The 13,376-nt window shown below is 41.6% G+C and overlaps 1 protein-coding gene across 2 annotated transcripts in view; it reads left to right on the top strand.

Moving 5' to 3' along the window:
* The window catches only part of HGD (homogentisate 1,2-dioxygenase), a 172,340-nt gene that overhangs the window by 72,076 nt on the left and 86,888 nt on the right, over positions 1-13,376 (top strand). For both annotated transcript variants that reach the window (XM_078656643.1, XM_078656644.1), the window contains exons 2-4: positions 7,111-7,182; positions 7,615-7,703; positions 10,650-10,755. In XM_078656643.1, the coding sequence (XP_078512769.1) occupies positions 7,111-7,182; positions 7,615-7,703; positions 10,650-10,755 (267 nt within the window). The remainder of the gene's footprint in view (positions 1-7,110; positions 7,183-7,614; positions 7,704-10,649; positions 10,756-13,376) is intronic.

The following is a 13,376-nucleotide window of genomic DNA, read 5'->3' on the forward strand; positions in this document are numbered from 1 at the left end:
ATGGGTGGAATCTTGGTTTTCACATTTTGTCTGATTTAGAACATGTGGGACACTCCCTTACCCATCTTTCTACTTCAGCATCCATCCCTGGCCACCAAAAATTACTTCTCATCAGATTTTTCAAGTATGTCATACCCAAATGTCCTTAATGGCACTCTTTGATAAGAATCCCTCTCGTACCTTCTGAAGGAATACACTTTTGTGAGCAGATCCCATACTCACCTATAACACTGAGTTCATGTGCTATTGGTGCAAAAATGTAAGTGGACTTTTCAAATTTGTAAGCAGTGGTCAGCCATCACAAACCTATTTCTTCACTAGGGACAATGTTTTATATTTCTCACTTTCAACACACCACTTCTCTTCACTCAGAGCCACATCAATTACAAAACAAATATCTCTGACATTTACAACCATTTCAAACTCCTCATCATCCTGTGTTTCTTGTATAGTCTTGGTACATGGTAATCTGGACAGAAAGTCTGCAGGTTGATTTACAGAACCAGGGTTATATGACACATCAAAGCTATAGTCTTTCAACTCTGAAGTACAGTCTGGCTACATGTACACTAGTATTTTCCCTCTTCCTGGTGACCGAATGTGTGTTAACTTTTTATGGTTAGTATGCAGTAGTAATCTATTTACCCAAATAAAGTGTCTGAAGTGGCTAACTGCCACACACATGCAAGTAATTCATGTTCAATGAAAGAAGACCATCTTCCAGTGTCATTTAATGTTCTAGATGCATGTGCTGCAGCCAACTTGCTTTACCCAGAATGTTGGGATAGAACAACACCAAGACTATAGGCACTGGCAACCAAAGAAATGATGCCTTGTTTGCCACCAACAAAAGTTTGAAGAGTGGGTGCATTTATTATTTGCTCTTGTATGTTCCTGAATGTTGGTTCATGTTCAGTATTCCATATGACTTCAGCATTTTTTCTAAGACATTTTCCCACGGGTTCCATTAACGAGGCAATATTCTTGACAAATGTCCCATAGTACTCACATAATCCACAGAAGGATCTCGACATTTACCATGACTTTCAGGTGCAGTTGCTTCTCTAATAGATTCAACTAATGATCCTTTCTGAGCCACACTTTTCTCTGACACAGTGTGATCTAAATAGTCCACCGGGTTTCTGAACAACTTGCATTTGTCAGGGCAAAGTACAAGTTCTTTGTTAGACGATCTTTTGCATACCTCACAGTATATCAAAATGGTCTTCTGTGTCTCTAGAGAAAACTAGTACATCGCCCTGGAAACCTCTAACATTTGCTTCCAAGTCTTTGAAAATGTTATACACCACTCCCTGAAAAACTGATGCTGCAGATGCCAGATCAAACGGCATTCCTTTAAACGGGAATACTCCAAATGCTGTTATGAACTCCATCAGTGGTCTTGATTCTTTAACTATTTTTACCTGATGATAGGTGCTTAAAGGATACAAGTAGAAAAGTTGGTTGCTCTGTCCAGCATAACCAATAAATCATTTACTCTAGGCAAGGGATGACTGCCAATAGTGATGTTGGTATTGAGTGTCATGAGAACCACACATAACCTAATATCGCCGCTACTCTTCTTTTTCAGTACAATAGGTGAAATTCAATCTGAGGATTGCTTCCTCAATAATGTCCTCCTATTGTAGATTCTCTGGAAGAGCTTGTAAAACATTTCATATGTTGAATGGCACATTCCTTAACCTTTGCTTTATAGAAATTGCTCCAGCTTTAAAGGAATGGCTCAAGCTTTCAGTTTTATGCAGGGAGAAAATTCCTTCAGTTTTCCTATGTCATTGTTCAAGACTTCAGTAGGCATTCTTTACATTTTATTACAGAAGGTTTCTATGTATATAGTTATTACTGGGTCTGCAGAACAGGGGTTGAATGTTATTTTATGGGACTTTTGGTTACCCCATCCAAATATGCATACTCCTTTCTTGGCTGCATACCTTTTTATTTGGGACAATCTTCCTTTGTACTCAATTTTGAATACAAATTACCTGAAGAATTGAATCACATTTACATGATAGTTCACCACTCTGGCATCAGTTTCAGTTACATTTGTGATGTTTCCTGACAAGGTGCTTTCATATATGTTCCTATAAATGTTGGTGAATGGTGATCAAGAATCTGCCAAAAACATTATTTTTATTCCTTTCACAGTTAGGTCACAAATAAGGGGCTTGGATGGACCACTAGACAAATGTTCACTTGTTTCTTTCACCATCAAGACCATAGTGTTGTTTTCTGTAGTATTCGCTTCTTCATCGACATTATCAGTCCAATTTATTTGAGATATCTGAGAAATTATTGTCTTCTTGTTTCTGCATTTGTCTTTGCACATCTTGGCAAAGCGGCCGACAAGCTTACATATCACACACTCTCTGTTTATAGCAAGATGCACTCTGTTGTTAGCTAGATGAGAGGCCCTACAACATCTATAGCAAATGTGTTTAATGTAATTTGTTACATGTTTTTCATACATTTTTTAAAGTAAGTTTTATTACTTACCTGGCATACCTCGTTTTCTTAGAAGTTTTTGTCCTCATTCATCTCCTTTACCCAATATATTGACTGTTCTTTGGCTTTAGCTGATTTTATCATTTCTTCTAACGTGCAATAACCCACAAATGCTCTTGGAAACATTTACAAGTTGTGTTAACCATTAGCTTGTCTTTAATTATTTCATCATTGGTGACCTCAAAATGACATGAACAGGAGAGGCTTCTTAAAGCAGTTACAAATTCATAAACTTTTGTTTTCTTTTTGATGATGGGTAAAAAAAGTAGTATCTCTCCAGTGTTTGCTTAGGAGTGGTTTTTAAACCTGTTCTCTAATCTTAACAATGCTTCCTCATACTCATCAAGGTCATCCTGTCCAGCAGGTAGTTCAAATTTGGGCACGAACCTGAACGCTTCTTGCCCCTCCCATTCCATAAGATGCAAGAATATACATTTCATTCTTTCCACTGGCATTCTGTTGACGTCTATGGCGGTAATATACGTAAGAATTAAAAAAATATATATTTTCCACCGAGGTGAATCATCTTAATTTTGAAAAATTTACTTGGTGGATCAAACTGCATATTAGTGAAATGATTTTGCTCTTAAAGTAGGTGAATAACAAGTTGATAACAGTACTCAAAACAGTTCAAATGGGTGGCAGAGTCAAATGATATGTGGCAAGGTTTCTCAGGAACGCAGTGGCAGGATGAAGGATATGAAAGTGTCAGCTAAACAGTACTAACGGGAGCAAATGTAATCATATAATGAGACCAGGATATCTCATGAATTTAGCGTATCAGAATCTTGGCACATGATGCATCATCTCTGAGTGTTAAGAGCATTGTACACAAGGGGTTAAAACTTTTTCTCCAAGTGGGGTAGGTACCCTGGAGGTCCGAAAGAGGGCTAATACTAGCTGACCGAATAAATAACGAGACGTACCTCGGAAGGCATGTCAAACTTTAAAGACACCGTATCCGACCGTTTTGTATGTAACACATCACTGCTTAAGAAATGCTACTGTTTGTAATCTTGTGTAAAATACCAATAAAATAAATAAAAAATAAAAAAAAGTTAAAGACTCCCACAGGAAGGGGCAGGAGCGGGTATGTTCAGAAAGCGTATCAAAGGACGTTCACTTGCAGAAGCGTCTCACCGACTCTTCCATGTGAGGCTCTCACCGCTGCTTCCCCACTTCCCCATAAGCTGGGAATCCCATCCTTGTCGCCAATAAAACTGTAGTATGATAAGGACCAGAAATCGTGACGAGAAGCACAAAGTTTAGTCACTCGTGACAGTTTACCAACACTCTGCGGTAATCAGGTAGGAACCGCAGAGTGATGGTAAACTGTCACACGTGCGCTTCCATAACCAATGTTCTAAGGCACATACCATTGTTCATGGAACTATGGGAGAAGGGTGAACAAGGCAAAATCAAGGGGGAATACGGGGAAATAAGAGTAACATTATAAAAGGTGAGTATATAATGTTAATACTGTAAATATTACTAACATGAACATTGCAGGTATATGAATATGACCAATGCCTTTCATATACACAGGTTAGTCACATAGTCAATAGGAACAGCTGAGTGGTCCTAGCAATGTACCTTTAAAGTCTGGTTTCTGCCTAGTTTATGTGTTCATAGACCATCTAAGGCTACAAATGGATTCTTCATTATCAACCGGTGATGACTATGGTTTGGCCATGTTTATGGCTGTGGTTTGGACAGTTTTTTGCTGCAGGTGCACTAAACCACTCAGCTGTTTCATTAGCGTGTAGTGAAAAAACAAGTTAATGTTTCTGAAGTGAGTAGTATTTTTCAGATGAATATTTAAAACAAAAATCCCTAAAAATGGAAACCTATTCCTAATAAGAGAATATGAAGTCCTTCTGACTTCCAAGGACTTACCAGCTTTTCCAACAGCACTGACAAAGCAGCTGCCGAATGGATCAGCTTGAGAAATAATTTTGTACGGGTCTTAGCAAATAAATAGATGAATGGATCAATGCAGAGATGCGTGTGTGTGTGCAAACAGTAGGTGAAGGGGTTTAACCCCAGCTGATCTATTCAGCTTCTCATCCTTCTGTGGGTGGTAAAATGAGTCCCATTCAGTTGAGTAACAGGACACTTGATATTGTAGTGCTTTGAGGCTTGGCCGAGACAGGGCTCCAATTCTTCAATTTTTTTTTTCCAATTGATAAAAACTGATATCAGTAAGCATGACATCAGAGGGAGTGTGATGTATTACTTTCAGTCCAACATCACAATACTTCATTGCATCCTCCAGTAGCATCACGAGGTGCTGATTGTTCATGTAGTCCATCTTGCCTTTCTTCCAATAGGCCTTGGTGAGTCGTGTATTAAGAGGAGTTGACTCCTTTTTTGCATCTGCAACTAGACCAAACCAAGTGGTCATCTGCAAACCGGCAACCCGGTATTTTTAATTTTAATCCACCACACTGCATAATGCAGACTTATTTTCAAAAACAACAGTTTGTAGCATGCGCTTGCATTGTACCTCTCCAATGTCCTTGTGTATAAATTAAATGATACTACATATACAAGTGTGTTTTTTTTTGTTAAATGAGTATACCATAGCAAATTGTTTTACATATGCAATAATTATAAAATGAAAGATGTGCAAGTCTTTACATTTCTACATACATATAAAAAGGGCAATTTTATTTGCACAGAGAGCATTGTCTACAAAAAATTGGTGCCAAATGCAAAGTTCAGGAATCCATACACGAAAACAAAAACAACTACATTGAGTGTAAATAATGCCAGCTTAATTAGAATGAGTTATTTAGTTTGACAATAAAGAAAATGTGAACCAATGTATTTAAACAATGTAATTAAACATAAGAGATTATTCTGAAACTATAGCCGGGACAGAGAATGTTGTCAGTTTTGGTACATATCATTTTATAGGCCTTCACCAGGCCCCACAAAATAATACTACACTTTTATTTTTAACACAAACCTCTTTGGGATCACTCAGAGTGAATTCATATCAGCATAAAAAGTTAAATGGCAGAACACATTTGGAATGCTGCTGTGGCAACACAATGCACATCAATTTGGTCCTTTAATATTAGACCCAATACCTAAGTTACTCATCAGTTTGAAAATATGTTGTTTGAGACCATCTGTTCCTGGATTCCTTGGCGAGAACAGACAAAAACTATCTGTGTTAGGACCAGACTTTGTAATATTAAAAACATCAATAAACCAAATTAAAAATGCGTGCTTTACAGGTGTTTTATTGTCGTGTTGAAACATTTACCATGGCCCAAATTGTAACTTTTGTGAGTATGTGAATGTGCATGCACTTGCAACAGTACCAGTTATTTTGTAGATACGTGGCATTTACACAGTACACTTAGCAGCCTAGCCCGGGTGTGGGGGGGGGGGGGAGTACCTTCAATAGGAGTGTTTGGGGTGTTACACACCCCTAAAACAGGTATTATTTAATAAAGTGTTGGGTACTGGTGCTTTCAGTCGGGTACGGTAAGGTGTCTGTCGCATTTCATCCGCCATTTTTAAATAGACAAAAATACATAAACACTCGTCTCTGTTTTGAAGGTCTTAAAAAATGGTTATTTATGCAAAGTTCTGTGTTTTAAGTACCTGTGTTCACACTCCTTTCCCTTTCCAGTAGCCCTTATGCCTCCTCATGTGCTGCTTCTCCTTACAGTGATTAACATTACAATGTGATCGTCGAAAAATGCAGGAAAGCTCCTCTGTCATAGCAGAGGGGGGTCGCCCCAGTGAAATGCCCCCAGAAAAACCCCGGAGATGAAAAAGAAAATGGTAATGAAGTAAATTCATTACCATTTTATTTTTCGTCAACCCGTCCTGAACCATGTCAGGACGGGGCGCGGCCTGCTGATTGCCAGCAGCAGCAGGGAGGAGGGTGAGCTGCCTGTGCACTAGTTTAAAGTGCGCATGTCTCTTTGGACAGCCGACTTGTGATGGACAGCCACACATGCGCACTTTAAACCTCTCTAACCCAGCTGTGTGAGACAGCTGTGTTAGAGAAAGCAAAAGCCTCCTGTGCTCTTGTGAGTGCTGAGAGTGGCTGCTCCCTCCAATCCTGGTGGCTCTAACAGCATGAGAGCGGCGCCAGGATTGGTCAAGGGAGTTGTCTGGGGCCCTAGTCATCATGAGGGAAGCGGATGACGCAGTAAACATGGTAAGTATTGTTTTATTATTTTGACTTTATTTTAATAATGTATTTATCTTATGTACCCACCCATCCACCACCCATTTGCCCGTCTCTCCACTTGGCATAGTTGCCAGCCGCCACTTGGAAAATCTGGAGCTCACACCCCCTAGTCTTACTGACTAAGCTTCACCCCTGGCCTAGCCCGGTAGGATTTAATAGACCTGCTAGATAGCTTGACACTATTGGATGCAACCTGATATTATTCAGTAAGAGGTGCGTTATATTTTGTACGCTGTATTCTTTAGATATCGTGCCTGCGATGTTGCGTAGCACCTCCCACTCTTCAAGTGTGCAACACTTGATTGGTGGATTGGTTCTAGTATTTGACACCCATCTATATATTCTAACCTGCATACTTTCTTCTTCCCTAGTACCTGTCGGGATTTGGAAATGAGCTCTCTTCAGAGGACCCTCGCTGCCCTGGGGCATTACCAGAAGGACAGGTATGGCCTTTACCTGAGGGGCTGTTTCTGTGGTAGGCCACATGGGTAGGTGTCTACCTACATGCACTATTGTTGAGGTTGCCACTCCTCAACCCCCTGTGTCTTACTCTGCACAGTGGGCAGGCTCAGAGACACATTTGTGGTAGCCAAAGACATGACAGAGACCAGATCACTACTTCTCTTTCTCAAGAAACATCAAGATACTCGCTAAGAGATCCTTGTATTCCTAAACAGTTGTCATGACAGGAATAGGTAACATCCTGCAGACAAAGAGTAGAGCAAGGTGACCAATGTGGGATGGTGGGTGATCTAGGTAGTAACCCTTTATTACTTCTGGATGTGTACCTGTTGTGAGTGAGTAGGGGTCACCTTCCTTACTCAGTAGAGCTTCCTCGCCTGCATGCTAAATCTGTCTTTTTCTATTCTCTCCAGAATAACCCACAGGTGTGTCCTTATGGCCTCTATGCAGAACAGCTCTCTGGCTCAGCCTTCACCTGCCCTAGACCCACAAATAAGAGAAGGTATGTCTGAATGGTAATACTACCCCTGTCATTTCAGGCAACTCTACTATATATGGTCAAAGGTGCGTATCTGAGGGAATAAGGAAGTCTTCCTACTTCAGTAATGGTGTGGAAATAAACTATGTTACAAATGCACATTGAAGACTGTAATAGATCTTTTCTGGTACCTTTGTATATATTTTATTTATGTATTGCGCATCAATCACAAAGGAACGTCAGAGTGCATGATTTGTCGGGGCGTCTGCTGCTCATGCAGTGAATGGTGCAACATCAGCATAGTTAAAGGATTTGGGCAAGTGGGCGGTCAAAGCTCCTACCCAAGACACGTGCACCCAGTGGCATTGGAATTAGGGGCTCTGGGAGTGGTGCAGTACCTCTATAAATTAAAAAAAAAATATATATATATATAATTGCAGCTTCCAAAACACCAGCCTGCCGCACTCGCGAGCGGGTGCTCCAGTAACGGGGGTGTGCCCGTCAACCAATATATCGCTCAAAGCATCCACAGGAACTCGTCCTGCATAAAGATTGAAGCACTCACGGGGGTAGTTTCTTCCGCCAATTTATTTCGAAACTTTACAGCATAGTAAGACGCGTTTCGGCATCGGCCTTCGTCAATTGTTACACCTTGACAATTGACGAAGGCCGATGCCGAAACGCGTCTTACTATGCTGTAAAGTTTCGAAATAAATTGGCGGAAGAAACTACCCCCGTGAGTGCTTCAATCTTAATGCAGGACGAGTTCCTGTGGATGCTTTGAGCGATATATATTTTTTTTGGGGGGGGGGGGGGGGGGGATAGAGCACAGGTGATCCTTCGCTCACATGCATACGACATAGAGCACTGGTAAAAAGCATCACAGTGTTCCAATCCTCCTCATTGAAGCTTCCAAGGCACCTCCATAAATATTGATAGAGTTTAGATTTGAGAATGAACAGTAAAGCGGCCCTTCAAAAGTTGGTCTTCCGGCGACATTTGTTGTGTTTCCAAAGACTATCGCCTACCCCTATGCCCCTTTTAGTGAGGCAATATTATTGCCAGCACCCTCACTCCAAACCTTTTTGCAGCACCACTGCCTGGAAGCCTGCAGTTCCACCTGTTTGGAGATAACCCCAAGGTCCTGTTGTGGCCCATGTCTCCGCAGGCATTGGACTTCACCGCGGAGCGAAGGTAGCGGTTTGCCAGAAACCTGGCGGCCGGCATGAGCTGGTGCCGTTGAACTTTTACTGGGGCATTTGTAAGCACTTGAGGCCTGCAACATTGCTCCAAGCTTTGGGAGACGAAAATACCTCTTTATGGAAGGGGTTGTTTATGTGTGCTCCACTTGTCAAAAATTGTTCCCACAGTTCCTTTGGGGAGAATCCCAGGTCTATTGTATAGGACATCGTGCCGCAGTATCTAACGACATAGTAAGTAATACTTGTATGCAACTGATCGGATTGAAGGTATCATTTACAGTGAGAATTTAATTTCCTCTCTTTCTGGGTAATGCATCTGTATATGATATATTTTTGAGTGCATTAGGCCAGTCACCTTGGTCAAAGGTTAATGGAATTTTGAGAGTAGTTTAGGTTCCTGCAGCTGCTGTTGCAATTTGCAAAATGTTCTAAATGGCGTCGGTGGGAGGAGCTGGAGCTGAACATTGATAATAAGAGCCTGTAGGTAGTTCCAGCTCCAGAAACTGTACAATCTGTTCTTGAACATGGCGCTGAGCGACAGAGGGTGAGCTAGAAGCGCGCAGGCCAGACAAGGTAAGCTGGGGCTGTGAGCTCACAATCTTACCATAATGAGTGCTTTACAGAGCGGCAAGAGTTGAGGCGAAGGACAGGATATGGGCCAGTGAAAACTAGGCCACGGACTGAAGAAACAAGAGGGTGGTGGGTATCACAGCCTCAAGTCATTCATGTAGCTCAAGGTCTCACCCAAAACAGGCAAATACTTCACAAGAGAACTACGGCCAGGAATACTGCACAGGCTTTGAATAATCCATCATCCCAGTGGGAGTGGGGCTTTTCTCTGGTTGGACAACACTTGGTATGTCCCTTCGGAATAGCTAATAAACCAATCAGGGAGAGAACCAGACAGTCATTAGAGCCATTCCCTGTTGCTTACAAGTGCCTGGTTGCAATATGGCTGCTGACCCACACGCGACCTGGTGTCGTCAGGAGCTGAATCATCACTGGACAGAATATTACTGCCTTCATTATTGCTAGGGCTTCCGGTTTAATGCTATTTATGTTTTTTATCATTTCCGTCTGTATCCATATTTGTTTGCTGGCCATTTAAATGGTATTTATTCATGTATATTGTATGTTTTGAGAATAAATAGTCGTAAAATGGTATATTTCCACATTTATTCAACTGATAAACGTGCACTCATACTTTGATGCTTCTCGCATTTTAGCAAATTAAGAAACAAAATATAACAAAACACTACACCCACAGGTACATATTAGCATTATATAGAAATATATGCGAACAAATGCCTGTATTTAAGGGAATCTCATCCTGTTTTAAAAACCCCAGGGTGTCTATCTGCTTAGCAGTTGGTCCTGAAGTTATGAAGAACCACAAGGAGAGTCACTCACAAGAAGCACAATGTTCTGTATTTTTTGTCTTTTTACCCGTTCCGTGCTGCCGTTGGCCATTGGCCGACGGCAGCACTACCTCCCCAGTGCTGCCGTCGGCCCCGCCGTTTTGCGGAAGTGCCGCACTTCCGCAAAATCGCGGCCGCCGTTAAGGCGTTAAAAATAAATACAGGCAGGAAATAGACTGTTTTCTGTCTGTATTTATCTGTAAAAATCACTAAAAACGGAAAACTGGAAGCCTTAATTATTACAGTTGTGGAAGATGTTACCACACAACCTAGATCTATTGGAGACTAAGGCGTTGGACACTCAACCAGTCACATAGCTTCTAAACCTCATCTTTTGTTGTGTTTTCTAGTTGGCTTTATCGAATTCTGCCATCGGTCCGTCACAAGCCCTTTGAGCCGGTAACCCAGGAGCAGCTCACACACAACTGGGATGAAGTGGAGCCAGACCCCAACCAGGTACTGATGCTGCTGTGCAGGTGTCTATGCACTTTATGTATACAAGTACACATGTAGTATGTTGGTCTGCATAAGTGTTTGGAGATTGCTCTCCAGCGTGTCTTTCCTGGTCATTCTTCTATTGTATTTGCAGAATTGTATGTTTTGTATTTTAGTGGCTTTACACACAAGTAAACACACTTGTGCTGGACCATTTTGGTAAGGGGGTGTACATAACTTGTCATGTAAATGGTGTTGGTAGGCCAGTGTTATAGTATAGTCATGTGATTGTGAGCACATGTGTACCTGATCCAACTGTGCTAACATGTGCATGTCCACTATATGCACTCCAGGTTACTTTTCCACAGTGCGTCCTTCCAGATCCTTGTTAAGATTTGTGCCAGTTGCCTCAAGCACCATGTTGTCTAACAGGTGACAACACTGACTCATTTGGGCAAAGATAACCCTCAGGTGAATAGTGGTTCCAGCCTTTTACCCTCCGCGGAGAGCGAATGTACACCTGGCAATTATGTTGTGGGGGTCTCTTGTGCTGCAGCCGAGTCTGGAAACATATTAGTCACTAATCATTTGGCCATGATGATCGACTTTTGTACACGCCAAATATGGCCACTTTATGCGGGTCTACTGTGAACATTCCCTGTGCGTACAAACACACCCAGTATTTATGCAGTTGATTGCTTTGATCTGATACATGTGCTGTCATGGATAGAAGATTCAATAAAGTATAAAACCAAAAAAATAGTGATGGATGGAAAGCTTGAATTAATCTCAGCCACTCGTAATTACTTGGAGCCGCATACTAATCCCTCGTTATTATGCATACAGTGCAACCCCAGTTTGGACGCAGCCATATGCAAATCAGCCTTGACCCTGCTCCTCATGGGAACAGTCCAGTCCAAACTGACAAGCCTGGTCCTTCCTGATCCGGAACACAAGCATCCCAGGACGGGTTTTGTCCTATTTATGGGCTCGTCACCCGCATGCAGCATGGTTCCAGTGGTGCAGTGTGCACGGGTCCCATGTCTGGGCATACCCATCCTACGTAGGGCAACACACTAAAGTATAAAAAAAAGTGATGGATGGAATGCTTGCATTAATCTCAGCCACTGGTCATTACTCGGGCCGCATCCATTGATTTGCACACCATGGCGCCTCAGTTTTCCGGTTCAAGGAGTACCTGCCTTGGTAGTTCGGGCTGGACTGTTCCCATTGGAGCAGGGTCAAGACTGATTTGCATTTAGCTCGGTCCAAACTCAGGTGGCATGGTGTGCAAAATAACAATGGGTTGGGATGCAGCCCGAGTAATTGCCAGAGGTTGAGAATAATTCAAGGATTCCACCCATTTGTTGTGGATATGATGGGTGGGTATAAGTGGGCACCAGATGATCCAGTAGGCACCGTTGACTTTTATGCCATCAGTCCGATTAATGCGCCACGTTGGACACACAGTTGTGCTACAGGTTGCATTCACAAGGCCACCTTACTCTGACTGACCACATAAATAGGACTGTTCCTCATTTTGGTGGAAAAAAAATTCAAATTGGAACTTACCAGTGTCACGACACCAGACGGGCAAATTTCTAATTTGTTGAATCACTAAAATGAATACATGCTAAGAAATGGAAATTTGTGTTATGGACCCTTTGCTTAATCCTAGGACTAGTACAAAAACTCCTTACCATTCCTAAAACATTAGAAATTTTTAGAATGAATACAAAAAATAATTGGTAGATCAATTTTTGACAACTAAAAAGATAAACATGGTGCTGTAGTCTATTTTCTATTTCCCTGGCTGCATCACAAAAAGGAAGACGGCTCTAGGGGAACCAGGAAAGGAAGATTAAAGGGTAGATATACTAGGTTGAAGCTAGATGGTAGAGAGTGGGAAAATTAAAAAGAGGGGGAGAGGGAATAGGTGATAAGGGGGGAATTCGCAATAAGTTTGAAAATTCATGGAGTTATAAAAGGAGGGAAGGAAATAGATAAAGTTAAAGCAAAAAAAAGAGGATGCTGAGAAGGGAAGTAATTCGATTTTACCTGGATTAATATGAAGATGGCGCTTACCCATCCATGAAGGAATAGCTATTAAGACCTTCAAGCAGTTTTCATGGAGAAAAGCAGTAAAAGAAGGAAATGGGAAACAATTTTGAGAATTGACTGCATACAGGTGCACATGAGCGGGACTCCAAGAGAATCCTGTTGAACTCTATAACATAAAGAAGTAAGAGCTGAAAGAGGAGTTGGAGAAAGTTGGAGAAAGTATAGGCTGAGGGGTAGGCTAGCACAGAAGTGAGGCCAGAATGCATAGAAGAGTGATCTATGTCAAAAGCTGCTGACAAGTCAAGTAATATCAAAACAGAAGGTGAACGGTTAGCATTCCCACATTACCATATGGAAAACATAACAAACAGAGCTGGTTACAAATGTCAACAGAAGGGACCTCTCTCACTGACTGAACTATAGAGTAAGTAGGGTTCCATTCCTATAGTTATCTGTAAGAGAAGGTACTGTTTATTCGTTTCATTTGTGATTTCCCTAAGATCTCGATGTCAACATTTGATATCAATAAAAATGCGCCTAAGCCAGGATTTATCCAGCTTAATTATGCAAGAAGGGTTAGC

This window comes from Lissotriton helveticus, chromosome 8 (genome assembly GCF_964261635.1).
Source record: "Lissotriton helveticus chromosome 8, aLisHel1.1, whole genome shotgun sequence".
Lineage (NCBI taxonomy): Eukaryota > Metazoa > Chordata > Amphibia > Caudata > Salamandridae > Lissotriton > Lissotriton helveticus.